Below are 27,959 nucleotides of genomic sequence, written 5' to 3' on the forward strand. Positions count from 1 at the left end.
GGTCTCCCCTCGCGCTGAAAGAAGTGGGCGGAGTCTGGTATATGACTCACGCGCTGGCTCACATCCCCCCGCCTCCCCGCCCTAAATATGCGTTTACATTCTCTATGGGGTTTTACTACTCAACTGTTTCAGGACACATAGGAAGACACACCTAAACGGAGAGAAGTGCCTGAAAGAAACAAACCCATGCGTCTTCTGCGGCTTCTCCTACCGCCCAGCTGAGCTCCTTCGACAGAAAAGTGGGCTTTAAAGTACAAAAAAAAGAAAAATTAAGGTACGTGTCTTTAAGGTTTTAACCGCACGCGCATCTATTATGTTGTTGTGTGGCGCGCGGGTGTTGGGCTCGTTTCTGCTGGAAGAAAAAGCACGCTTCATTTCATTATATCACCCTGTAACTTTCTGCTCTGACACCGAGAAGTGAAAGGCACTTGAAGACTTGGTTATTAGGTTCTAACTGGAACAATAGTTTTTAAAAAAATAACAAAACAAAACAAAAAACCCCCCAAAAATCTGTAAATCCGCGTGCGTTTCTGCTTTGAGTCATTGATAGCGTTTGCTTTTGTGAGTAAACTGCAGCAGGTCCACTGTTCCGGACGTCTGTGTGTTGTTCAAAGGGTTGCATCAGTCAAATCACTCATTTGCATTACAAAACTGATCAAGAAAACATTAATAAGATACACTTCAACTTGTCAGTTTTGTGTACTCCACCACTCTGTGTGTATATGCAATGATTTGCCAGTTTATTAGGTATACCAGTGGATGTGTAAGAGATAAACTAGCAGCACAGTGTATAGTCAAGACAGATGTGTGGACTAAATGACATGCTTGCTTTAGTTTTAGTTTTAGCCCAGAAGAACCAGAGAGAGAGAGAGAGAGAGAGAGAGAGAGAGAGAGAGAGAGAGGGAGGGAGGGAGCAGTAGATACAGTGAATCAAACCACATGTCATGTACTCTGCAGTGTCTGACAGAGCAAGTGTGTGGTCAGATTTTCCATTTGTTCACAGTTCTGGTCTTTTTAAGCACTTTTTATTCTCTGGAACACAGACCTATCTAGACATCAGAAGAATATAAGTTCCTTTCACTTTTCTCAGAAGTGACAGTATGAATAGTTCAATGCTTTTTTTTTTTTAAAGAAAAGAAAAAGAGAACTGTGTTGTGAAATCAGTCTCAAACTATTTACACTCCCAGGTTGCTCAGATCTTACACCCTTGCCGTGCTCAGACAGTGATAAATGTTTGTAGTAGACTCCAGTGACAGTGTGCACTGTGTACCAGAGTGACTTCCTCAGTTTAGTGGGGACATGGAGGGCCGGGAGGGGTAGATCCTGACCACATGTGTTTGCTATTTGGAGAGTATTTCGTCAAATGCTTTACATCTGTTTTGTGATCTTTGAACTAGTTTCCCTCCACCCCCCTTCAACTCTCTTTCTGTAGTTCCCTCTTTCTTCCTCTGTTTCTTCCTAGTTTTCTTTCTGTCTTTGGACACGACCCCATGTGGATGATAGAAATGATGAAAAAGAAGAAAGGTGGGAATGGGAGTAAGAGAGTAGGCCATGTCCTTTTCTTTCCTGTGCAGTAATGTCAGGAATGGTGAGAGGACTGAACAGTCATCTCTATACAATCTCAAGTGCACTTTGACACAGCACTGATCTGGCATCATGTATGTTGATTAGGGCTGGGCGATACAGACTTAAAACTATATCACGATATTTCATGGTATTTTTTGCGATAACGATATAAATGACGATATGAAAATAGTAACATTCAACACTACCTTTTTGGCCACAAGTCACATCAGAATACAGTGCTGAGAGCCGTCTGATTCACGTCTGATCTTCTGTACCTGAACCACTTCCATATTGCAGAGGAAGCTCCTTTTTCGGGGATTAATTCTTCTTCCTTGTCTAGGTTTGGAACTCCACCTTCCGCCGTGCTTGTTCTTGTTCTATGTATGAGATACCCACATTGCAGCACGTAAACACGTCCTCGACTATACTGTCAATATCGCAGGATGACAAATTCTTATGAAGGGGAGATATTATACCAGAATATAATGAACTATACTATATGGCACAGCCCTGATGTAGACATCTAAACAGTTACACAGTGATTTACCCCAACACATCCTTTTTACCCATATGGATTAGTTTCTGTTTTGTAGTGTTGCCTCCTCACAGCTCCATGGTTCCCTAGTTGACGACTTTTGCACATTCTCAGTCTGGGTTTTCTCCAGATTCTCTGATTTCCTCCCAAAAACATACTTTTTGGCTAAGCTAAATTTGCCCCTTGGTGTGAATGAGTGTGTGTGTGTGTGTGTGTGTGTGTGTGTGTGTGCACGGGTGCATGGTGCCCTGTAATAGACTGGCGTCCCATCCTATGTGTATTCACACTTCACACCCAGTGTTCCCAGTATAGGCTCTGAATCCACCGCAACCCTGATCAGGATAAAGTGGTTACTGAAGAAGAATGAATGAATTTGTCTCTGTTTTGCAGAAATATAAAAACAAGCACTTTTTTTGTCAGACTGTCCTGTTTGATGATTCCCCCAGTGTGTGAAATGACTCACTTTGAAACAAGTGTCATGACTACTCAGAAACCGGTTATGACTAAGCAAACTGGCACTAATAAAGCTAGCTCTGCTAGGCACCAAAGAACAGTGAGAATGATAGCGATGCAGTCATTCCCAATCATTGGTGGAACTGGTTGGACAGTTGTGCAGCTGTGTTTCTCTGATGGCTGGAATCCCTGCTTTATTCTCAGATAGCTCTCAATACAAACATTCCCATGAGTCAGCAGGCTACTGTGGTCCACACTGCATTCTGTCCATACCGCACATTCGAGTCTCGAGTGCGGACCTGCATGTACACGCTTACTAGATTTATCTACTAAGTGCATACAACAGTTGGGAAGTTGTTTGTTCTCTTTAATCTCATCAAGATTAAAGAGAACAAACAGTTTCCCAGAACGCATTGTCTGCATTTGTGCATAGGAACTATTTATCTCACTCTTGTATTTGTGTGTGTGTGTGAAGCAAAATTTTTTGTTGTTTATTTTTTGAATGCTCTTGAATCCTATTTGCCAAAATAATGACCTCAAGCATTAATTCAAGTCAACACAAATGGTTGTTGGAACACAAAATCAGTGTTTGGCAGCAGCCATTTCCGTCTCCTGATATGAGCCCTATTTAAAATCTGTGGTGTGAGTTGAGGAGGAGAGTCCACATGTTCCACAAATCTAATAATATAAAGGAGCTTGATATGTTCAGCATGGAAGAATGGATTAAGAGCCTCTACAATGTCTCCAGCCTTGGTTGACGTTACAGGAAGAGACAGGGGTCATTAAAGGGGAGGTGTCACAAAAGAGTATTAGTTGAAAACCAAAAAAAAAACACCAAAGAAATTATTGGTTAGGTAAATTATTATTATTATTATTATTATTATTATTATTTGTGTGTGTGTGTGGGGGGGTACCCTCACTATATGCTTTAAACATTTTTTTTTAAATCGTCCGCTATTCATGGTACATTGCACAAAGAGTGCCAGTACATTTCTAGCTGAACGTAGATGGTGTGCTGTATACAGTGCACTACAATAAAAAGATTTCAAAAAGAATTTTCGGAAATTAATGTGGAAACGCAGCTACATTAGTTTTGATCTTCATTCACACTGATGTCACACATGAGCTTTCCTCTGTAGCCGAGCTGAGCTTTAATACCTCTCTGTGTTTGAGTGTTTCCTCCTTCCTCTGGTGGTTCTGAGTGTTAATTCTTTCCTCAGGTTCTTGCTCATCTCTCTCACTGTACCTTTCTGAAAGAGTAACATGACTGAGCTAACATCTCTCTGCTGGGGATTCGCACTTTTATTAGGCAGTAAGTCACGACCCAGCATCCCTCTGTCTTCTGTATTCCTCAACTAGAAAGCACGAGGTGCTTGTTTACATCCTTTGTTTCTAGTTGTCATGGCTTTCTGCGGTGACATCAGCATCCAGGGACTGGATTTTAACACGTGGCGGAGGTGTTTTGTTCCACTCTCAGCCCTGTGCTATGATTGGATGATTGCATTAGAAAGCAGACTGTGTAAGTGAGAGTGTTTATAAATGCCCTGTTCAGAACAATGCTACTGTAGGCTGTAGACAGGCACACAATGGATGACAGTAGTTATTGGTCCGATGTGTATTATTCATGTGCTTGTTCTGATAAAGTTGTATGCAATCATTTTTGAAATGCAAAGAAGTGAACACTAACAGTTTTCTGCAAATGTTAATGCACAATTATTTTATATTTGAGGAACTTAAAAACTAGAGAGAAAAAAATTAATTGTGGCATGCGCAAAAGTGTGGACACTTCCAATTCGAAAGTCTCAGAATTTAATGATTTGTTAGGCCGTAGTTGACTCATTAGGACCCGTTATTCAGGTCAAGAATTGCCATTATAAATAACTCCAGTGATAAAATCCGTAATAAATCCGTAATAAATTCTCTGACTCTTCAAATCTTGTGTTAACATTCAACAACCATGGGATTAATAGGAAAATAATAAACTTTGGAGTGGGGCTAATAGGACAATAATAAACCTTTGGGTGGATCTCATAGTTGATTATTTTCCTATAACAACACGTCTTGTCTGGTATTATAGTGTGGAATCAATGTGTAACAAGTCTTAGCTTGCAGTCATGTGATTCTTCACCCTTACACATCTTTAACACACTGAGATACATTTATCTGGGCTGCAGTTCAGCATTCACATGTTAAAAAAAAAAAAAGGGTGCTGTTAACAGTTAAAGGTGTACGACTACACAAGCATATGTGTAGCAGAAGATAAGCTCATTAAAAGAACACCCATGGCTATATTATTAAATTGTATAACCTCTGCATAACCTCAAGAAATTTTCTTAAATACAATATTTAGCTGGTATTATTATTTCCATCCAAAGCATAGCTTTGTTGTTTTTGTTCTGCCACAAACAAAGAAGCGCTGGCCCGTGCCCACTATCCCACTGCTGTGAGAGATCGGAGACAGAGAGAAATATGGAGGAGGGGGAGGAGCTCATGCGCTGTCTGTATCACGACGGGTAGGATGTTTAATATAGACTAATACGGAATGATGCAAGAGTTTCTTAATCTGGCCTGTGTTCAGAGACACAATGCAGATTTCCTCCTCACCAAAAAAAAACCACAGCCACACAGCTGGATGATATGGAAGTGAACTTAAGTAAAACTGAACATCAGGATGTTATGGTTGAGGTGATGGAGTGGTTTATGTAATGTTAGTGATCATTACGTGTTTGAGCCATTAGACACATCTCCTGTGTATATGAGTTTCTGTAATGTGAAGTAAGTGTGTGTGTGTGTATGTGTGTGGGGATCCACAGAGTAATTGATCCATCTTGAGATTTGCGGTGCACAGTGATTTTTTTTCTTTCAGCTCATAGCTTTAAAATGAGCAGAAAATTACTCTACTATGCTCCTTTTTTTCCCCCTTCCTCCTAAGCTCATGGAGAAAATACTGATGAAGTTTAATATCTAGGCCTAAAAATAAATATATGCTGGAAGAGGATGCCGACACAAAATTACTGAAGCAAAGCATCTATAACTGTAACGGTGTAGGTTTTTATGCTTTTGAAGCTATTTTTTTGTTCATTCTAAAATTATAATGTTATATTTTAAGACATGTATAAAAATAAGTAGTCCATTAAAATACTCTGTGTGTGTGTGTGTGTGTGTGTGTGTGTGTGAGTGTGTGTGAGAGAGAGAGAGATATGGTGTGCCACCTGCCTGTATTGATGGATAGTGCCAGATCAGCAGTCTGATGGCTTAGTCACACACTGTCTGGATAATGAGAACAGTTGTGGTTGTTTTTAAAGTGTGTGTGTGTGTGTGTGTGTGTGTGTGTGTGTGTGTACACATTTATGCACACGTGTTTTCAGGGTCTCCACTAATCCTTCTTACTCTGCGCTAGAGAGCCAATGAGAGACTTGGACACAACAGAGAATCTCAGATCCCTCTTCTCTTATAAAACCATGACAACATCACCATCACAAAAATGAACTAATATCACTACCTTGTAAAATCGTCATTACTACGATCCATCCCTTTTATGATCTTTATCCATTTGTCACTTGATGTCTCTATTTCTGTTAATGAGATACACAGCATGTCACATTCAATGACGGTGAAGATAGTGACAGTGAAGATATGACGACTTTCTTTAATTAAAGAGGTAAATGGCTACATTGAGTAAGGAATAAAACATGACAGGGTGTGATGTTATAAGAAAATAATCAATGACCGTGTGGTGTGATGTGGCATAACACAAAGCAAAGCTGATGGTTTTCTTATAACAGGATGTCCCGAAGCATTTTATTCTTATTATACAACAGTAGTTTGCCAACAATTCTATTTTTGATTGATTAAAGAATGACACGTGGTACTTTATAGCCATTTATACTTACATTTCATGTAGTATTTTTTTTTAATTTTCTTTTTTTTTTCTTTTCATTGTTGTTTTCTCTCTCTCTCTCTCTCTCTCTCTCTCTCTCTCTCTCTTGATAAGACAAAAATTAGCACCATGATATGAACAAACCTCAAAGCCCTCTACCCTGAAGACTTTCCTGTGTCAGAAAACGTACAGCTCTAGCTCTGCTCAAAGTGCTGACTCTGGAGACTCCTTACCAAACTACAAACATTTCTACTGAAAACATCACCATATCAGCAGTCACATACGGTTATGTGGCGTGTGCCGGTGAATGAGCTGTTACCATAGAAACAATAACATATTAGAACGAGAACATTAATATAAACCTGTGATTTGCCTAGCAGAATATTCTTGACTGTGATTGGGCAGAAAGGATTGATCAGTATTCTGCGAGGCAAATTTAGTATGCCTAGCTAACTAACTGTATCATAGAGGACTCGGACGAGGACTTTTTCCTCCAGCTCTGGTGCCAGGTTAAGACCAGTAATTGCCCCACCATTACACAAATCAACCACTATGTATAGTACACTGACATACTGCAAGGGCCGTATAATAATGAAGTGTGTCTATTATGAAAATCTTTATTTGTTATTTATTTTCTCAGCTCAGTAATTGAGTGTAATACCAAACCGAATACTGGTGTGTATGAGCGTTCCATCTATTTGATGTCCTAAAAGCTACTTTCTCTTATCTCCTCTCATCTCTCTCTCTCTCTCACACACACACACACACACACACACACACACACACACACACACACATAGATGCACAGCTCTCATTTGTGACGTAACAGGTGCCTACCACAGCTGAAAAGAATCTATAGGTCCGATATACTGCAGCCTTTGTTCTACAGCACACAGCTGTTACAGTGGATATACACACACACTCACACACACCTGACCCTTTTTGAACAGTTGCTATACCCGCTGACCTCACGTTTAAAAGTGATATAGTGCTCTGAACGCAGTGGTACAGGCCATTGAGTCATATGTCCCCAAATGCCAGCTGGACATATCTGCATGTGATCTACATGATTATAATATATAGATACACTGTATATAGATGCACACAGTTAGTGATTGAATAGTTGGATTTATTTAAGTCAAAGAATGAATAATTCCCCCCCACGTAGTGATGCAATGGGGCGTGTGTGTGTATGTGTGTGTGTGTGTGTGTGTGTGTGTCTTTGTTTGCACACCTCAGGCTGCTGTTTGAGCTCCTCTGAGTGCAGCAGCACAATAAAGAGCCTCTGCAGGTTCATCACATTCCTGCACTGTGACGTAAATTGTGTGGTTGTCAGTCTATTCACGCTATTCAGTCATTGCCGTGTTGGCAGACCACAAACACATGCACACACATGCGCGCACACACACACAAACACATATTGGAGCAGTAGTTCTCAACCTGTGGAATCACAATGCGTTCTTTTCCAACAGTCACACACACACACACACACATAGATCTTTTATTCTAATGAGTTTAAAGACGTTTTTGATGATGCAGTTTTATTTTGAACCTCTGCAGGAGTCTGGACGTCTTGTCATTTACAGAGTTGTGCAATACAACTTGGTAAATGTGTAAATTACTGCATGTTTAAACTTGAAGAGGTCTGTTGATGTCTTCTTTCTGTTGATGAATTTGTGGACTGTGTGAACACCTGTTAGTGCATGAAAGCGCTATTTATCTTGTGAAATAAATTAAAAGTGGAAGAATATAAATTTCAAGGGTTAAACTGTTTTTGGGGAATGACTAATGCAGGTTCTAATACCAGATCAGTTGCTGTACTTTCACTTGGGTTATGTTCAAGTCAAGTAGATTTTTGCCACTTGGTCAGTATGCATATAGGGAAAAAGAAATGCCCTGCCCCCAGAATGCAACATACACCAAGTTTATATAGAGGCAGGGTTTTCACATATACAATTACATAAAGAGCAAATACTTCAACAGGTAGGATCATGTATTGGAAATTTCTTGGCTATCATATCTGTGTCCCTCTGGCATTTCCTCATTTTGGAAATGCAGCCAGATCAGTTGAGAATTAGAGTGAAGCAAGTGACAGAAGCAGGGGAAGTGGCTTGCTTTTTTAGCTAAGGCAGTAGTTTTTGTTAGCACATTGCCCAGCAGAAAAGGTCTGGTTGTGAAAGTGAGTGTGAACATTTATAGACAGCCTGTTATGTTAGGCGTTTTGTCTGTGAGTATAGATTTTGTGTGGGCCAAAATATATGTCTGTGTGACAATTTCATAGTGGGTGAGGTGATCCTTACTTGCTCTGTTTGGTCTATGGGCAGGACAGGACAAGTAATATCTTATCATTCTGTCCTGGCTGCCATTTTTATCTTCCCTTTAATCTTAGATTATAAATAAAAACAAACAAAAAATCAATCCCTGTCTGGAATGCCAAGCCTTCTCCACCTAGTTTACACTATTTAAATAGGCACTGGAGATATGTTGCCGTATTTCCTTCCTGTTTTTGTTTCCTCGCTCAGGATCTTTATGTGGTCCATTGAGACACCATGTCTCCATAGAGTTGCAGGTACCAACATGTTATGGTGTAGGCAGTGACGCAATGCTACAGTAGAAACTCATGCTACATGTCAAATCGCATCCTGTTTGCTGTAGAGTCCACGGTTTGCTGTAGAGTGCACGGTTTGCTGTAGAGTGCACGGTTTGCTGTAGAGTCCACGGTTTGCTGTAGAGTCCACGGTTTGCTGTAGAGTGCACGGTTTGCTGTAGAGTGCACGGTTTGCTGTAGAGTGCACGGTTTGCTGTAGAGTGCACTGTTTGCTGTAGAGTACCCGGTTTGCTGTAGAGTACCCGGTTTACTGTAGAGTGCACTGTTTACTGTAGAGTGCACTGTAGAGTGCACTGTTTACTGTAGAGTGCACTGTTTACTGTAGAGTGCACTGTTTACTGTAGAGTGCACTGTAGAGTGCACTGTTTACTGTAGAGTGCACTGTTTACTGTAGAGTGCACTGTTTACTGTAGAGTGCACTGTTTGCTGTAGAGTACCCGGTTTGCTGTAGAGTGCACTGTTTACTGTAGAGTGCACTGTTTACTGTAGAGTGCACTGTTTACTGTAGAGTGCACTGTAGAGTGCACGGTTTACTGTAGAGTGCACGGTTTACTGTAGAGTGCACGGTTTACTGTAGAGTGCACTGTTTGCTGTAGAGTGCACTGTTTGCTGTAGAGTGCACTGTTTACTGTAGAGTGCACTGTAGAGTGCACTGTAGAGTGCACTGTTTACTGTAGAGTGCACTGTTTACTGTAGAGTGCACGGTTTACTGTAGAGTGCACGGTTTACTGTAGAGTGCACTGTTTACTGTAGAGTGCACTGTAGAGTGCACTGTTTACTGTAGAGTGCACTGTTTACTGTAGAGTGCACTGTTTGCTGTAGAGTGCACTGTTTGCTGTAGAGTGCACTGTTTACTGTAGAGTGCACTGTAGAGTGCACTGTTTACTGTAGAGTGCACTGTTTACTGTAGAGTGCACTGTTTACTGTAGAGTGCACTGTTTGCTGTAGAGTGCACTGTTTACTGTAGAGTGCACTGTAGAGTGCACTGTTTACTGTAGAGTGCACTGTTTACTGTAGAGTGCACTGTTTACTGTAGAGTGCACTGTTTGCTGTAGAGTGCACTGTTTACTGTAGAGTGCACTGTAGAGTGCACTGTTTACTGTAGAGTGCACTGTTTGCTGTAGAGTGCACTGTTTGCTGTAGAGTGCACTGTTTACTGTAGAGTGCACTGTAGAGTGCACTGTTTACTGTAGAGTGCACTGTTTACTGTAGAGTGCACTGTTTGCTGTAGAGTGCACTGTTTGCTGTAGAGTGCACTGTTTACTGTAGAGTGCACTGTTTGCTGTAGAGTGCACTGTTTACTGTAGAGTACACGGTTTACTGTAGAGTACACTGTAGAGTGCACGGTTTGCTGTAGAGTGCACGGTTTGCTGTAGAGTGCACGGTTTACTGTAGAGTGCACTGTTTACTGTAGAGTGCACTGTTTACTGTAGAGTACACGGTAGAGTGCACTGTTTACTGTAGAGTGCACTGTTTACTGTAGAGTGCACTGTTTACTGTAGAGTGCACTGTTTACTGTAAAGTGCACTGCTTTGAGTGTCCGCCGGTTTGTAATCATGTCCAAATACATAGTGGAGAATCTCTAGTGCGCTTGTGAAATTGCACAAAGGATTGTGATACCTCAGTGGTGAATAAATGGAGGAGTACCTATACTGCACTTTACTCTGTGTAGGAAATTTAGAGCAAGACACATTTTCACACACAGGAACACAACCTAGGAACCTAAAGTTGAAGAAAGTTAAAGAAAAGTCTGGACAGCACAATAACCTTAGCTCTGACTGACTGATGTATATATCAGTGCTCAGCAGTCCAGTACAGAGCAAGTGCTATGTTCTAATTCTGTTGTTTTAAAGAAAAGTTCCAGTATTATAAATGTGCTCTACCAAAATCTGAAATCTTCTGAAACGTTAATCTGCATGTGTGTTTGTCCTTATGATTGTTTAGGCAACAGTGTTGCTGTGTGTGAGTGTATGGGTGGTAGTGGTAGTCAAATACGGTGGTAGCTATTTTAGCAACTTATTTAAAGCAAGGAAATAAAACACTTTGGGACACGCTGTTATAGGCAAATCATCAGTGATGGGATACTGTGATTTGGACCAGATGCAAAGTTTCCACTCCAGAGTTGATATAACAGCATGTCCTGAAGTGTTCTATCCCTCTTTTGCCACAACAATTACAATTATAACTCATTTTTATTTATTGTAGAATAGAATGACATGTTATATGTCATACACACACACACACACACGTATACTGTATGTATTCAGTGTTGCGAAGCGTTCACAGAACAAGTTATTTCCTGTTATCACTCTCATTATAATAAACCATTAAGCATAAAGTCCTCTGCTCTGAAAACGTTCTGTGCTTGAAAACTTAAAATTACCTTGCTTCTGACTCTTACAAAGTGCTGACACTGGAGACTGCTTCTAGTGTTAAATAAACATCTTACATAAAGAGCAATGAAAATGTATTTTCTTTCAATGAAAACAGTTTTTAATTTTAAATTATGAGTGTCTCTGTGTAAACTGTTACTGGTGCAGGGGTGAAAGGCTCTGGGTTACTGATCAGAAGGCTGGAGGGTCAAACCTCAGCACCACTGTTGGCCCTTGAGCAAGGCCCTTAACCCTGTCTGCTCCAGGGGCGCCGTATTCTGGCTGGACCCTGCGCTCTGTCCCCAACTTTAAAAGAAGCTTGGATATGCAAAGAAAAGTACTTCACTGAATTGTAACTGAACTGTATACGTGACGAATAATGGCTTTGTTCTTCTTTATTCTGTTGAAAACCACTGGTTTACATCCAGCATGCTGTCAGTCATGTGTTTAACAAATCTTGAAAACAAAAAGTCCTAATCTTATAAGAAGTCAACTTTTTTTTTTTTTTTTTTGATGAGGCAGTAATCATATGCCATATTTCAGCACCACAAGCACCATTTCCAAGCAAAACATCACATGCATACACACATTACAAAAGCTTTGAGGAAGTTTGCACGTATAGAGAGGAAGTGTCTTAAATACCATATAGGAGCTATTTTTTTTTCCAATAGGCTCCTGTTAATTGCACTTGATGTTTTGTACATTTGCTTCTTCTAATGCAACACACTTAGTTCAACTAGCAAGGGAATTATCAAGCTAATTATTGTTATTATGTCTCTTTTGATTTTCCTGTCAGCAAATTAAAAAAGAAAACAGGTGGACATTGGAGGTATGACAGTATATTTAATGTCATTGCAAATTTCTAAGATTGCACTGATTTCTCTTTTTCTTGATCTGAGAGTAACGTAGAGCTCTGGCTATCGGCGAATACCTGATACTGATTTGAATCAGCAAGTTAAGTGAAACATTGCCTGACGACATCGTGTTCTACGTTCAGTGCAAGATCTGAGTCGCTGCACCACACACATTCACAGCATGAAACACTGGTTATAGCTTCAGATAGGAAAATATCTAATCTGATACCAGTTTAGCGTTTAAAGCCAGTAAGCCCTTCCCTCCAATGCTGATACTTAGTACTAAATCAGTACCTCCTTATAGATTTCCTACAAACACAAACCAGCCACATGTTCTCCTCATACACACTAACCAATGAGCCTTGAGTGTGACCTTGTTCTTTAAGGAGATCAGGTGGTTTGGATTTTACTAACAGGCACATCAATGTGAACTCTGTCACAGTGCCATGGGATACAGAAAAACTTACAGTGGTAAATGTAGAGAACCAGATTGACATGTCTGAACGATTGTTTTTAGTGTATCAGAGCTGACACGGCTTCGGTCTGGTTTTGAAACTACTTTCTAAACATTGTAACATGACAGCATGTTGGTATTGATATTTTCTAGACCTCTGGAACAGGCAGTCCAAGATCAGTCCAACTGATTCATCAGTATGATTCATTTATTTCACTAATGTTTTTTAGAATTCATTACACAGTGTGTCAAGCTGACCTGCTTCAAACGCTCACTTGGCCAAAATAGAGCTCCTCTGTAATGGATCAGAAACTGTAGACTGGGGGAAATGCTCAGGGCGGGCCACATCTTTGTGTTTTATTTTATTTTATTTTTTTTGTTTTTATTTATTTATTTTTTTAATTTAAAAATTTTTGTCTTTTTTTGCGGATATGAAGCAATTTTCTGGCGGGTTCTAATGGACTGTTCAAAAGTTCTAAAGTGGCTTGTTTTGATTATAAAATGTGGTCTGAACCCTTTTTGTCTGTAGACAAATTACCTTGTTTTTAATATGAGTGCATGCTTGATTTGGCAGAACATATTTCCTGATATCTGTCAGGACAGTTAGGACTCTGTCAATAATAACATTAAAAAGGCTGTAGTATGGCAGCATATTCTGGATGTTATTCAAATTCAAATGCTAATTAGAAAATGCTAATTTAAGTGTGTATTTGCAGTTGTGTTTCCTGTGTGTGACTGCATGATAGACGATTCAAATTCAGTTGCAAAACATATATTTACAACAGGAAATTGCAGCCAGAATTTAAATTTGTTTGATTTTTGTTTAAACTGGTGTGATTCTGCCATATTTAAACAAGCAATAGCCATCCTTATATTTATGTTTGCACTTTCTCATCCTCACACTCCAACTCAGAAACAAAACACAAATGCAATCCTTTTTTGCATTTGCATTTTCACTGTCAATGAGGTATATCTGTCAGTCAAACACCATGGGTAGGACTTTTTGGTGTTTTGAAGGAAATGAGGAATGTGGCATAACCTTCTAACAGGCATTGTGAATATTTTCACCCCGACCATCAAACACCTCCGCTCGCATGCTTGTGTAAGCAATCATGACTTTGAATCTAATCAAAAAAGAGAATCTTGCTTATATTTATCGTATGTTCCAAATATCGTGTGTTGTTAACAAAGATGATTTGTAAGTAATGAGCATAATATTGTACATACTGTACACCGGTTCATTCAACCTAGTCTCAAAAAGTCTGGGCGATAAACTGTTTTCTGTCTGCATCTAAGTGCTTGCGGTGTTGGTGCATTAGAGTACACAATAAAGCTGACAAATCTTAATATGTTACAACGGGAGCATTTCTGCTAAGCTGTGCACAGGCCTGTCAAAGGTAGTCATACTATACATGGGTCCTGAGTGGTGCAACAGAAAAACTTTCTCCCTATCGTCAGGAGATTGTGTGTTCCAATCCCGATGATGCCACAACCGTGTGTGTGGAGAGCAAAATTGGCCATGCTCTCTGGATGGGAAGGAGGACATACTCTCTTTCCTCTGTCAGTCCCAGCAACACTAGGCAATCGTGGGCATCTGTGAGCTCATGTTTGTGTTACTCTGCCCTGTGACGCAGCAGTTTGAAAAGATGCAGCGGCTGGCTTCACCCTCCCCGACTGTGCGATGATGTATGATAGCGGAGAGCTGGAAATTGGTAAGGTTGACAGTTGTAGTCATACACAGATAGGCTAGACTTTTTGCATGATGAAACTTTGTGAACATAGTAAAAATTTGTAATGTCAAGAAGACATCCACACAAGCAGCATCTGTGCAAAGCGCCAGCAGACAGAATCACATGAGCACATGTTGGGAAAAAGCGTCGCGTATGACTACCTGCTTTCACAGCTTTTCGTCATTATAGGCACGCGAGGGGAGGCATTTGACAGCAGGAGATGCAAAATAGGTCACGACACCTGTTACAAGGTTAAACCACTTTCGTCATTTCCTCCAAAACACCAAAATGTCGCGCCCATACAACACTTGCAAATACATGTTTGAATTAACATTTTTGAATTAGCATTTCAGTCTGAATAAAGTCTGGAATGTGCTGCCATACTGTAGTTCTTGAGACATCCCTCTCTCTCTCTCTCTCTCTCACTCTCTCTCTCTCTCTCTCTCTCTCTTTTATTGCCACTGTCCTTTCCATGGGAAATTCTTGACTTTGTGGATTGTACAATCTCAATCATGAAAAAATCTAAAGCAAATGGATGTGATTCTTACCCAAACTCAGATTCTTTTCCAGAGAAAGCATGTGTATTTTACAGTCCCTTGTGACAAGCTTTCACATTTTTAAACTGTACCACTTGCATTTTATATCAACAAAATCCAAAGCAGATTTACTGTGAACTGTTTGTAGACAGCCAGAGTTGTTAAAGGTCAGCAGAGCATTTGCAAAATGGCTGAAAATAGTGAAGAGGATATGTAAATATGTACTTTATTATATTTTTACTGAGAAATGTACACACATTGGGGTCCTAAACTAATGATTTGCAAAAAAAAAAAAAAAAAAAAAAAAAAAGTGGAAGGAGCAATGTGTGAAATGAATGAAGTAATGAAAGGAGCAATGTGTGAAGGAAAAGGACAATATGGAGTAGGGATTACAGTCAGGGCAGGATTGTGGGAGGATGGAGGGGAAATGATGCTTTTCGGGGGGTGGGGGGTGTAAGGTTCTGACAGTAAGGCTTGAGGTGGGATTGATAGTGTAAAAATAAATAAAATAATAAAATTAATTATGAAGATGAAACTGGTGGCCACATTTAGAATGACGACTGAGAGCGATAACATCATGCAGCTAGTTAAAGGGGGTTTGAAGGAGAGTGACGGGGGAAATTTGGCCTCCTGCCGAGTCTGAAGCACGCTCAACAAGAAAGGCAGAGGGTCAGATGGTGTAATAGACTGCCAGCTGCTCCCTTCCTCCCTTCTTCACTCTGTCACTTTCTGTCCCACTGAGAACCGCGGAGCAGTTGGACAAAGACATGGCCATCCTCTCCACTCTGTCTGACACTTACATTTTTAATCCTCACTGCTGAAACGGATCAGGGCTCCTCTAACACTCGCGACTCATTCAGGGTTTTTTGTATGTCTGTTTTCTGTTTTGGGGACCTGGGGGTTTCTCATGGTGTCACATATGTGCTCATTAACATTAGTACATGGTAATGGAGGAAGCTGTAGATGATTAATGACCCCCTGTGCCATGCCTCTGGTTTGGTTGTTCATATTTTGTCTTAAAATCCAAATGTATAATAATGGAACTTAATTCAGTCATGCTGCAGCAAACATGCACGCTAGCCATCATAATGTTTTTATATGTAGCCTGTGTGACTATGTGACTTTGACTCAGATGTTATGCATACATGGGAATTACAAGAGGTCTTGACCCTCAGTAAATCCAAAGCATATGCAACTTTTTCAACTTCATATATTTTTATACTCTCAGTATATCAGCTTCATATATGTGGTGGTCTGGGAAAACCCTCTGTCACTGTGATTGAATTTTGCCATAGCCAAAAAATTTTTTAAATTTTTTTGCAAGCAGCATAATTTGACACCTTAAGAAACCATAACTATCTTTCACCAAAACAATGTAGAAATGTTTTATATACTTTATACTATTGCCTAAGCCATCTTCTTACAAAGGTCACATTGGATAAGGAGCCAGTTTTTTCAAACTCTGGTGAAAACACTCAGTCTGCCTAAAGATGTCTAAAATCTTGCTAGCTGTGTGTGATTTGCTCGTGTAGTGAATGTCACAATTTGTTCAAGTTGTTGGATAGCAAGATGTAATATAGCAAAACAGATCTAATTGATTCAGTTTGTTTTCAGATACTGGTTATCAAAATGGCTGTGATGCTCCTGCACTGCCAGTTGGAATAAACTCTTTAAATGCAATTTTCTCACTTTTAACTTTGGGACGTAACGAGACTTGAATTAAGTAACTTTGCTTGCGGCTGATGCACACAAAAGGGAAACATATTTCAGTTCAGGAAAGGCTGTAGTTTTCAAAACTATAAATAGTAGAAAATGTCAACATTTTACTATGGGAGGAGTTTTTCCAGGCCACCACACATTTACTCAGTGGCATGTAAATAACATGAACTCATCTTTGTCCAAATGGATCATGGCACCATTTGACTCGTTAAGCTCTACACTGGAGGCAGGAGGAAATTCATTGGTTCTAGCAGTCAGTGCAGGTAGGTAGCTGGATAGTTTATGTTATCTGATAATGTTTTGGATATCTAGCTTTCTCGTAGTCTAAATATCTTGTTGGAGAAATGTGAAGTGTGTCCGCTTTTATACAGCTGAATGGTGTGCTGCCTCTGGTTCTTAATCAGTCAGTTTCGTTCTGCCTCTGAGGCTGGGGATTTTGCACATGAGCCATTAAGAGCCTGGAATATTGTGCACATTCCCAATCCATACCATCAGTGTCTGAGGGGGATTCCTGCAATACCAGGACATGTTGTATTGGACACACACACACACACACACACACACACACACACACACACACACAGGCAAACACACAAGTGTCTCATAAACAAGAACCTTGTTTGGTAAGCAGAGAGGTATGGTTGTGACAGATTGCGAAATCTAAAATTGCAAGTTTGGAAAGACTTTTAAAGACCTCAGTTAATATGCACTTAACACAAGCATCGTGTTTATCTTATCTTTGTGCAATCTTATCTCATCTTCATGCAAATTCTGCTGTAGATGAACAGAAGCAGTTCTGCTCAATGAACTTTAATACAAATTTGTTTGATTTACATTTCCACATGCACAGCACCAGCTCACCCACAGAACCAATAGGAAGTGGCAAGGGTGGGGAACTGCGTGGGTGTGTGTGTGTGTGTGTGTGTGTGTGTGTGTGTGTGTGTGTGTACGCGCATAAGGTTTTGAACAACATGAAAGTAGGCTAAGCACTGACAAACAAACAGTTGCCCCCTCGACAACTTCAAGCCTACTTTCTTAATGACTATGTAGACTATTTAACAAACATTTCCTTCAAACACAAAATCACACCATCCACATACACACACACACACACACACACACACACATACACACACACCCATGATCTTAAAAGGGCAAAATGTCCATAATTACTGAGGACACGATTTCACAGAGGGGAAGTCACATTGCTCTGTAGACCATTGGTGTTCTTCATTACAGCTAATTCAAGTACACAGATTTGGGTTATTGGTTGGGGACAGGTGTTTATTATTATTATTATTATTATTATTATTATTATTATTATTATTATTGTTGTTGTTGTTGTTTATCATTAATAGTAGTAATAGCTAGCAAATCATATTGATCATGTTTAAGTATACCTAACATCAGCTTAGAGAAGATTTTGTTCTGTACTCATGATTACATAGTTAGTCAGTCCATCAGAGCTTTAGATCAAACGGAAGAGATAAGCTCTATGGTTATTACTTGTTGATTCAGTTTCATTTCCCATAAATTGATATACAAATGCTTCACTGTCATTTGTGGAGACCAGTCACTGAGTAAATAACTAAACAGACTGAAATAATTACCCCTGGATATGATAAACAACCTCAATTCAGCAATCCAAGTGAAGGAAGTAGTCCCGCCTTAAGGCAAAGCTTTCACATTTTTTTTTTTATTCTTATGAATAAATCATGGACAGAATGCATTGGTATTTTTGCATCTTTTATCCATTCCATGTTTGTGAAAATGCAGTAATTTCATATTAAAAGCAATCTACCTTGGACATTTTTTGGGATATTTCCCAGTCTACACGTACAGTTCCAACAGGATTGTAAATTGGTTTTGTTGTGAGGTTACGTCCTCTAGTGGCTATGGAGTGACATTACATTCACTCGCCAAGCAATAACCATATATATGTATGCATATATACTAATTATATAACTAATATAACTGTGTATATAACTAAGTGTTATATAACTGAGAAACACGTGAACTAGGAAACCTTTACCGAAACACTTTATATTTCAAAACATTTAATACCACAATAACCCCAGGATTTAAAAGCTTACATTTAAAAAGGATTTAAAAAGTATTGAAAACAACCTTTCTAGCTAATCAGTAAATCAGTTCCTCAGACCCATATGCAAATCGTAGTGTAGTGCTGCAACAGTATGTTATATACAGTTTCACATTAGTCCTGGGCTCCAGCTGCACCGACCTGCACACTTTAATGCTTTCCTCCATCCACCCCAACACCCCTGATCCCAGCTCATTATTTATTTGGCATGGGTCTGACTCCATCTCCTGGACTTTTTGGTTCTTCAGCGAGGGGTACCTGGGTGGGAGCGAGGAAACATTTAAACTGTGCAGGGCAGTCTTGAGTCTCCAGGATCGTACACAATGTTCAACGCACATCTCACTTAGCAGATGCACCACAGACAGTAGCCTAATTATAAATCTGTTTATAAAAGAAATTTATTCCTACAAAGCACATCTTGGTGTTTTTTTACTCGAAAACTTGAGCTGCTAGATTGAGAATGTTATCTTCCATTTGGCTATTTTTAAGTCACTTAAATTAGGGATAATGTAATTCATAAAAGTATGCACTGCAAAATTAACGCAATGCAGTGTTGAATTATCGTGCATCTGCAGATGGACTTGTATGAAAAGTGAGGCTTTAATTTAACAATTTCTGACTAATTATCTTACCTATCAAGAGGTCCTACCAAAGGTTTCTGCACATGCACACTCAACTTTTGCATGCTTTTTCATATATTCTAATGCTGGAGACATTTTCAGAGCATAAGATCTGCTACCTATAATCTACTACCTATAGTTTTATTCTTGAAGCAATTTCAGGCAAGACCATTTACACTGCCTGTAATTTTGTGCTGGAGGTGTTTTCTGATACAGTTAAAGTAATAAAGTAGAAAAAAATACAACAAATATAATTAAAGTATTGTTTTATGGAGATCTATAAATGCGCGATATGGTAGGACAGTTTGATAAGGTTTTATCTGTGCTGCCAGATTGTGCATCATATCACTCATTTGGTTATATTTTTAAAAGAGGGGAAATGTAATGAATAAAAATGAGCACTGCAAAATCTACACCTTATATTGTCAAATTAACATCCACCCGTAGATGGATGAGGCTTTAATTTAATAATGAACACTGGATATTCTTTTGTGTAATAAATTGTAAACTGACTGGGTTGAAGTCTGTGCAATCTGGCAACCCCCATGCGCCCACTCCTACAGGATCTCGGATTCTCGGCCAGGGTTGGGCTGATAAGCATTGTACTTATGCGTGTTTTATTCACTCCAGCGCAACATCAAATGCGAGCTGCTGTGTATCACTTTGCTGTTTATCGAAACTCTGCTCAAGCTGCTCCTTTTTACTCTGAACTTCTGCTTTACGTTAATCCAACATGGACACTGTGTTCAGGTACTCTGAGTTCCCGCTCCTGCCAGGTGAGATTTCCAATACAGTTTCATACGAGATTTAATGTTTTTATAGAACTAAGCTATTATAGTCGGGAAAATACTCTTAGTGAAGATCATCCACATCTTCTTCCATTTTATCTCAACTTGTTTTGTAGAAGTTTCAGCATACACTCTCAGAAATAGAGATACCAAACTGTACTTTTGATAGTGGATGGGTTGGTACCATCAAGGGTATTTTATGGTATACCTTTAGTATGTATCTTTTACTTGAAAATGTGAATATAGTGTATCCTTAACAATAATTTAATGTATATAATGACCACTGATGTGCATTTAAATCTTTATTCTAAAAGCTAATTAAAGGTACAACACATACACCTTCCCAGGTTAACAATACCTTTATTTCAATTTATTTCTGAAGCTGTGGTGCGGTAGTCTGAAATTTATGTGATAACTAAATGTAGTATCGATATGAAAACTAAGTAAACAGGATGGCAGATCCAGTTCCCTCTTCAGCTTGTTTTTAAGGCAGTAACTTTCATAGGGGAATCCTGAGTAATTTATTTCTCTCTCACTGGGCCTCTTTCACTCCTATAACAATATTTGATTGGCACAGAAAGAAGCATCAATAGCCTACAGTTATTTAATATATGCTTTTGTGCATGTTTTTCTAAAGGACTATTATTTTCAGCATTACTGGGATTAGTGTAGACAGACTGTGTGTGTCAGCTCCTTTTTTTTTTTTTTTTTTAAATAATAATTATGCAGCCCAAATACCTAAGATTAGCACGTCGGCTCTCTCTCAGGTTACACCAGCTTGTCACTGGGGTGGTAACATTAAGGGTATGTTGTTGGTTAGAAAAAAAAAATTGTAACAGAACCCTGGGTAGGTACACTAAAGGTACTTTAAGGTTGCTGTTTGATTGTATGACTGAACAGACCTTTACATATCATAGGGAATAGTATATGTCTGAGTGTATGTTTTTTTTTTTTTAACTTTAAAAACATATTCTGCATGTGTGGAGTAGTCAGCGGTTCTTAAAGTCCAAGTATGTGCTTCGATGTTGTTAATCTATGTCGCTAATCCATGAACATACTGCTGTCACAAGTGTTTATTTCTTCTTTTTTTTTCTTTCCGAGGGTGGTGCCTGGGCTTCACTTTAAATCTGATACCTGACCCATTTCTGTTTCTCTCTGTCTTTCTTTTAGGTCTGGACCAGTCTGAGTTGCCAACAAGATTGTTGCCTCGTGTGCGGACCATCATGGCAGAGCCGGACTACATGGATGGAGACTGTGATGAGCTCATTAAGCCCAAGAAACTCATAAACCCAGTGAAGACCTCCAGGAACCACCAAGATCTCCACCGAGAACTCCTTATGAATCAGAAGAGGTGAACCTCCAAGCAGTCTCTTCTATCTTCTACATCTCATTAGAGTTCTTTCTATTTTTTATGCTTGGCATTAGGATTAATTCCTTGAGGACTGTGTTTACACAGTTCTGTCAGTTTTTAGTCTTATACTTTTTCTTTCCACTATCTAGCATTACCTACTACTTCTAGCTTATCATCATTGTGATCCTCAGCGTGGTATTGTTGAGCACATTACATGAGCTGTTATTTACTGAGTGGGATACCTGATCGTATTTACTTTCCTCACTCTGTACTGCTCTATATTATGACCTCGACTGAAACCTACCTTTCACCTTTCAAGAGTTTTAGTAAGGAGTCAAACATGACAGGGCTTGCTGTTATAGGAAAATAATCAATGATGGAGTGGTGTGCTAAGGGGGAAAAACACAAAGCCCAAAATGTATTATTTTCCTATTACAACATGCCCCAAACTGTTTTATTCTCTTTTATGCCACAGCAATTTGCCAATGACTACAATATTAATTTATTAATTAATGACACATTTTACTTTTTATCCATTTATAGTTATGTGTAATGTTATTTAACGTCCCCAAGACAACCTGGTTCCTGTCATCAGTTACGTTATAGCTCTAAACAGTTATAAACAGCTATAAGCAGCTATAAACAGTGTTCTCTCACCAGTCTCTCTTTTTTTCTGTCTTGAAGTATAAGAAATAAAGCACAAAAGCACTTTGTGATGTTACAGAGAGCGCAAAGTCTTTCCCATGGTGGAAAACTTACTGACGGTTACAAATTACTGAAACTGGCCTCCTTCCATAACAAACAAAAGACTCCTTCCATAAATGATAAACAAATATCTTCTCACAGAAGACTTTCGCATATTATATGCTTTTAATTGTTAAGTAACAACTTATTTTTAAATCCATTCTTTACTGGTCACAGATTATTTGGAGTGACCACCGTACAAGTCAATGTGAATGAGTTACTATAGAAATGATTGCATATTAGATCGAGCACCTCAATATAAACCTGTGAACTACTACTGAACTGCTGTTATAGTAAATTAATCAACACCTTCTGACCAATCAGATTCAAGAATTCAACAGCACTGTGGTGTAAGAGAGAGTAAGATACAAGAGCATGCCTCAGGCTTCAGCTTTTTTGTGGTTTAATGTGTCTGTACTCTCCGTAGAAGGAAAAAAAACAACCTTAAATTGTTAGAGCTGCCAATTTCTGATGTAAAACATTTTCCTGGCAGGTCGTTTTGTACTGTGCTGTCTGTCTCCAAGTAGACAGGAATGAGGAAAAAATGCTAAGAAGAAGCCAGTAATGTCTGTCTCAGTCTCACTTTCTCTTGCTTAATGGTTATTTGCTCTGAGCTCGATGAACAAACACACCCTTGTGCACATTATATGATTTGTAGCTTTAAGGACGTACCAGTACCAAATGTCTCTGAATTTGAACTTCCTTTTCACTCAAGAGTGGTTGTGGATTGTTGTTATGTAATAAGTCATGTCTACTACAGATCTAAACAATTTAATCGCTGCTGCTGGTTAGTAGAAATGATCACTGGTAGAATTGCAGGGTATTGGTTAGACTTGTGTGTATGTGTGTGTGTGTGTGTGTGTGTGTGTTGGCTGACTGCGTAACAGATTTACACTGGCTAGATAGGTTAAATCCAGCAGTGATACATGAAGAGATGAACATTTACATAAGCAGGACCACATCATCATCCCTCACATCACTTTTGTTTCCATGCCCTCCTTCCCCCTTTCCTTCCATCTCTCACTCTCTCCCACGTTCTCTCCCCCTCCTTCATCTTCATCACCTCGAAGTGTTTGTATGCATATTAAAGATTAAAGTGGTCACAGAATCGTTTCAGCAGGCAGAGCAGGATGTGAAGAGCAGAGCGTGATGGAGGCAGACTACAGTGTCATGGATTACATAACAGTGGGTCGGTGTGAGCTGGAGGAGTTTATGTAATAAAGTGTTTGTCCTCTGCCTTTTACTGTGTTGGATTTTAGTTCATCTCTCAGATGTGTGCAGTCAGAGCAAATCATGGAAAGTGTAGCAGAGTCTGTCTGAGATGTTATTATAGTCTTTCAGTCTGCACTTTATGAATCGGCAACCACTTAAACCCTGGAAGTGCTTTAACTTCTCTCTTACTTCTGTCACAGTGGCATGCTTGCAGCTAGTGACTCTGTGATAGCAAGGTTAATTAGGGATTATGGAAGTCAGTGACAGGATTCAGTGCGCTTTTTATTGGTTTTTTGGTTCAGCTCATGAGCAGGTTTTCTCTGACCCCACCCCTTTCTTCAACACATTATACAGTCACATTAAAATTAAGCAGAATATGTAAAAAAAAAAAAAAAAAAAAAAAAAAAAGGATAAAGTATTGAATACTGTCCTGCAATCTGTAACAACATATAGGTGATACTTGGGTGCTGGAGATGGGAGTGTGTGTGTGTCTGTGTGTGCGATCTACTTATGTGAACAGCCAAAATGATATTGTTAGCTATTATACTGAAAAAGATGAGTGCTTGTCTTTGCTCAATGAGAATTGAGGGAAATTTATTTAAACCCACTTTGCCGACACATTAATAACATGAACATGGTGGACTACTCACTCAATCGTCCATTGGTCAAGGACGAAAGAACCATGCGTTTTGGGTTCCTAGGTTTAAACAACTGGGTGAATGAACTTTTTAGTTTACCTCATGCTTAATATATGGAGGAAACTAGACATTACAAAGTTGCAAAACTTGATTTAAAAAATAGGAAAGATACCTATGTGTCTTTCACATGCAATGCTATAAGGTTCAACCCTAATAGTCGTACTGTCGTAACTGCGAGCTGTTGATGGGTATTAATATTTTTTTAGCTTTTCTATTCATTATGACCAGCCATCACTGCTAATACTGATATAATAATGTCTGAAATGTAGTATGTCCCAGAAATGGACAGTTCTGCATGGGTGGTTTGGCAATATTGATATTTCATCAGTTGGAGCAAAGGTCATGTAGAGATGTTTACAAGAAACTTTAATCAGTAACCACAGAAGGGACTTTATCGCTTCATGATAGGATATTGCTGTATTGTTGTGATGTTCATTGCCCTCATAATTTTCACTTAATACAGTTAGTAGTTACTATTAATGGTCACAGTCTACTTTAGTTCATGTAAATATAGTTGCTTTGCCAAATTGCTCACCAATCACAGAGTGTTTTTGTGTTACACACTTTCTGAATCTGCTGTAGCTGTTTATGCTTTCGGAGTAGTGATAAACTTTGTCATGCATTCAGTCTAAAGAATGAATGATGGATGAAAAAGGCAAAATGTGACTGTTTGTTCCATTCAGGTTTGTACTGAGTGTCAAGGGTGCTTTTAAACACACTCCCTGTCATGCAGCACATCTCATTTCGGTCATGCTTTACCAATCTCTGGCCTTTTTGGCTTCCTCTGATTTTCTTTCTTTCTTTCCAGATGTTGTGGATTTGTTTCAATGAGACCATTCTTGAGCACAATGGCTTTTAGATGCCTTGCCAACCTAGAGCAAATTTCATACCTTATTCTAAGCCAGTAGTGTTTAACCCCAATTTCATCCAGAATGTTTATTTGGATTTTAACTCAGTTCGCCCATTAGCAAGTTCTTCCTGTTGTGCAACCAGAAAGCGTGAGGATGTGTGTTATCACACGCTCCCTCTTCCTCTGAGACATTTGCGGCTCTGTCACCACCTCTTTTCAAACTGTTTCTCATGCAATGTCAGAAGGCAACTGAACACACTGCATGCCCTTTTCCATATACATGAGCTCAGACACCCACGACTGGCCATCTTTCCCAGAGAGCAGGGCTGATCATGCATGGCCACAGATGGCTGTGGCATCATCAAGGTTTGAACTCATGACCTCCTGATGGTAGCGTGAACTCTGCTGTTATGCTATTTGGGAGATTCGGTGGCGCACTGCTTCAATGCTGACCAAATTGAGGCATTGGAAAATGAGACTTTAGTTCAATCAGTACTTCTTTTTGGATTTGGGAGTTTCTAGGTGCAGTGAAGCTATGAGGTTTAATTTAATTAGGTTTGGTTTGACACTGGTTACCATTTAGTCTCCATGTGTGGTGTGTGTGTATATATGAAGCAGGCAGACATTACATAAGATCATAACCTCACATTTATGTAACTTTCCCTGATCTGGGGGACAGGGCTTACAATGATGACAAATGGAGAACTCTGTCAGTCATTGCATGATGGCAGTCATGGCCTTATTTTCTCACTCTTTCCATTATTATCTCTTGCACATCCACATGCTGATGTTATCCAACATCACTTTGCTACCATGGACATTAAAAATGTGTCTGATTGGGCCTAATACACTGCAACAGTATTCTCCACAAGTAGGATTATGCTTTCCTAGAAGTGTGTCGTCTTATTGTGTGTTTTTGTGTCATAGGGGTCTGGCTCCACAGAACAAGCCTGAGCTACAGAAGGTGATGGAGAAGAGGAAGAGAGATCAAGTGCTAAAGGCTCAACTAGCAGAGCAAGAAGCTCATAAGAAGCACAGTGACCTGGAGATCGAACTCATGAAGAGACAGCAGAAACTTGAACAGGTACACACGAAGGATGTAACAAATATGAAAACGTTATTCAGATTGAACAGATAATATGTTCTAAACGAATACAAATACAGATACAAATTGGAGGTGCACTATTCATTTTTGTAGAAAGCTTGCCAAAAAGGGCATCTAATTAACACTAGATCCCATTGGACAGAACAAAAAAAGTAACACCAGTGGGAAGTTTTTACTTTAATGCAATGCGGGTTGCAAAAATAAAGGCCATGAGTAAGAAGCTCACAGGACAAGCAACAACCATGTCCATTAACATGAATGTACAGTGGTCCTTAAATGTACAGTGGCTTAAATTATGCTACTAGTTTGTTTATATTTTGGGAAATAGAGCGATAAATTTGTTATTTAATTAAAATATTGTGGGCAGGCACAAACATAACTTATGACAAAAATAATGACTGTGTGAGTGGGATTAAAAACCAGTCCTGCACACATCTCTAGTTGAGATCAATTATGAACTCGAGTGATGTAGCTGAGGTTGAGGAACTGTGAGGGCCAGAATTCATAGACTATCCTGAGTGTGCTGCCATTTTGACCTCCTTTGAGTGTTTTCAGTATTTCTGGTGGTATAGGCAAGAGCAAACAAGAACAAAAAAAGAAAAACCCTTCCAACTTAGGCCACTTCAGACACACACACACACACACACACACACACACACACACCAAGATAGCAAAAGGTAAAATAGAGCATGCATATGGACAGACTGAAAAGTCTTTCTGTGTCTTTGTCTCTAGTTGGAGCTGGAGCAACAGAAGATGGACGAGGAGCAGGAGAACACGCCTGAATTTGTCAAAATGAAAAGCAATCTAAGAAGAACCAAGCAGGAGGTGGAGGAGCAGGAGCGAACCACTTAGACACATTCGGATAGATTTGGGAAAGGTCCATGGCACATGATGACATGGCAACTGGACTGCAGTTTATGGGGGTTTCCTGGTGTTCCTGCTCCCTGTGTTCCTGTGAAATAAGTGACCATGTTTGGCTCCTATTGCCTGCTTGCAGACACAACCAGTATTCACTTAACCTCTTTATGCTGAAAACCTGCAACAAACAAAGAGGTTGAAAGAAAAACACATACACTCTCAGACATGACGAAGCAGCCTCGTCTTCACTGGCTGCGGTGTTTGGTGAACTTGCATGGCAAGATGAACAGAACGTACACAGAGTCTTTCCATTTGTTTCTCTTTCTTTGCCTCTTTTTTTTTTTTTTTTGAAAAACAAAAACCACTCAAAGAATTTTTTAATTATTTTTTATCTCCACGTTTGAAATGGGACACTGGATGGACTCTTGTAAGCCAAAATAATGAGATTTGTTTCTGTTTGGTTTTGCCTTGGGATGGAGAGAGTGTCTTCTGAGGACTTTTTGGTTGATGATCAAAACGAAAATAAAAAAAATCACATAATTTCAATTTTGAATCCTTGTCAGTGCAACTTTTGAAGATATGTTGTGTGATGTGCAGCGCTTGCTTTTTTGCCGTTTTATTATTTCCCATATTTGTGCACTCATCTCTTTAAGCAATAGTAGATCTAGGTTGATGTGTTTCAGGTTTTTTTACATAAAATATTTGTTCAGTATGTAATAGAGTGCTGTGTTAAAGCGCTCTATATATTTTCCACAACTGAATAGCAGTTATTGAGTGCAAGAAGCTCTAGAAAACAATGCATTTGTTTGTTAGTTCAGTATTGAGGACTCTTAGATTTATGTAGATTTGAGCCAATAATGAACCGGTAATGCTGTCTTTAAATTGTAAACCCTCTTTTAATAAATATTATTTTGTCATGTTA

At 39.3% G+C, this 27,959-nt stretch overlaps 1 protein-coding gene across 2 annotated transcripts; it reads left to right on the forward strand.

Annotated features, from left to right (window-relative positions):
• The first annotated feature begins 110 nt into the window (after positions 1-110).
• On the forward strand, positions 111-27,959 carry fam107b (family with sequence similarity 107 member B). Of its 2 annotated transcripts, none has more exons than XM_026927416.3 (4): positions 111-274; positions 21,387-21,567; positions 25,999-26,155; positions 26,912-27,959. In XM_026927416.3, exons 2-4 carry the CDS (start codon positions 21,440-21,442, stop codon positions 27,029-27,031), a joined length of 405 nt encoding a protein of 134 aa, XP_026783217.1. In that variant the 5' UTR covers positions 111-274; positions 21,387-21,439; the 3' UTR covers positions 27,032-27,959. The 2 variants fall into 2 exon arrangements, with proteins under 2 accessions (XP_026783217.1, XP_026783216.1); XM_026927415.3 differs by lacking the exon at positions 111-274 and adding an exon at positions 20,048-20,204.

This window comes from Pangasianodon hypophthalmus, chromosome 6 (assembly GCF_027358585.1).
Source record: "Pangasianodon hypophthalmus isolate fPanHyp1 chromosome 6, fPanHyp1.pri, whole genome shotgun sequence".
NCBI classification, from domain to species: Eukaryota; Metazoa; Chordata; class Actinopteri; order Siluriformes; family Pangasiidae; genus Pangasianodon; species Pangasianodon hypophthalmus.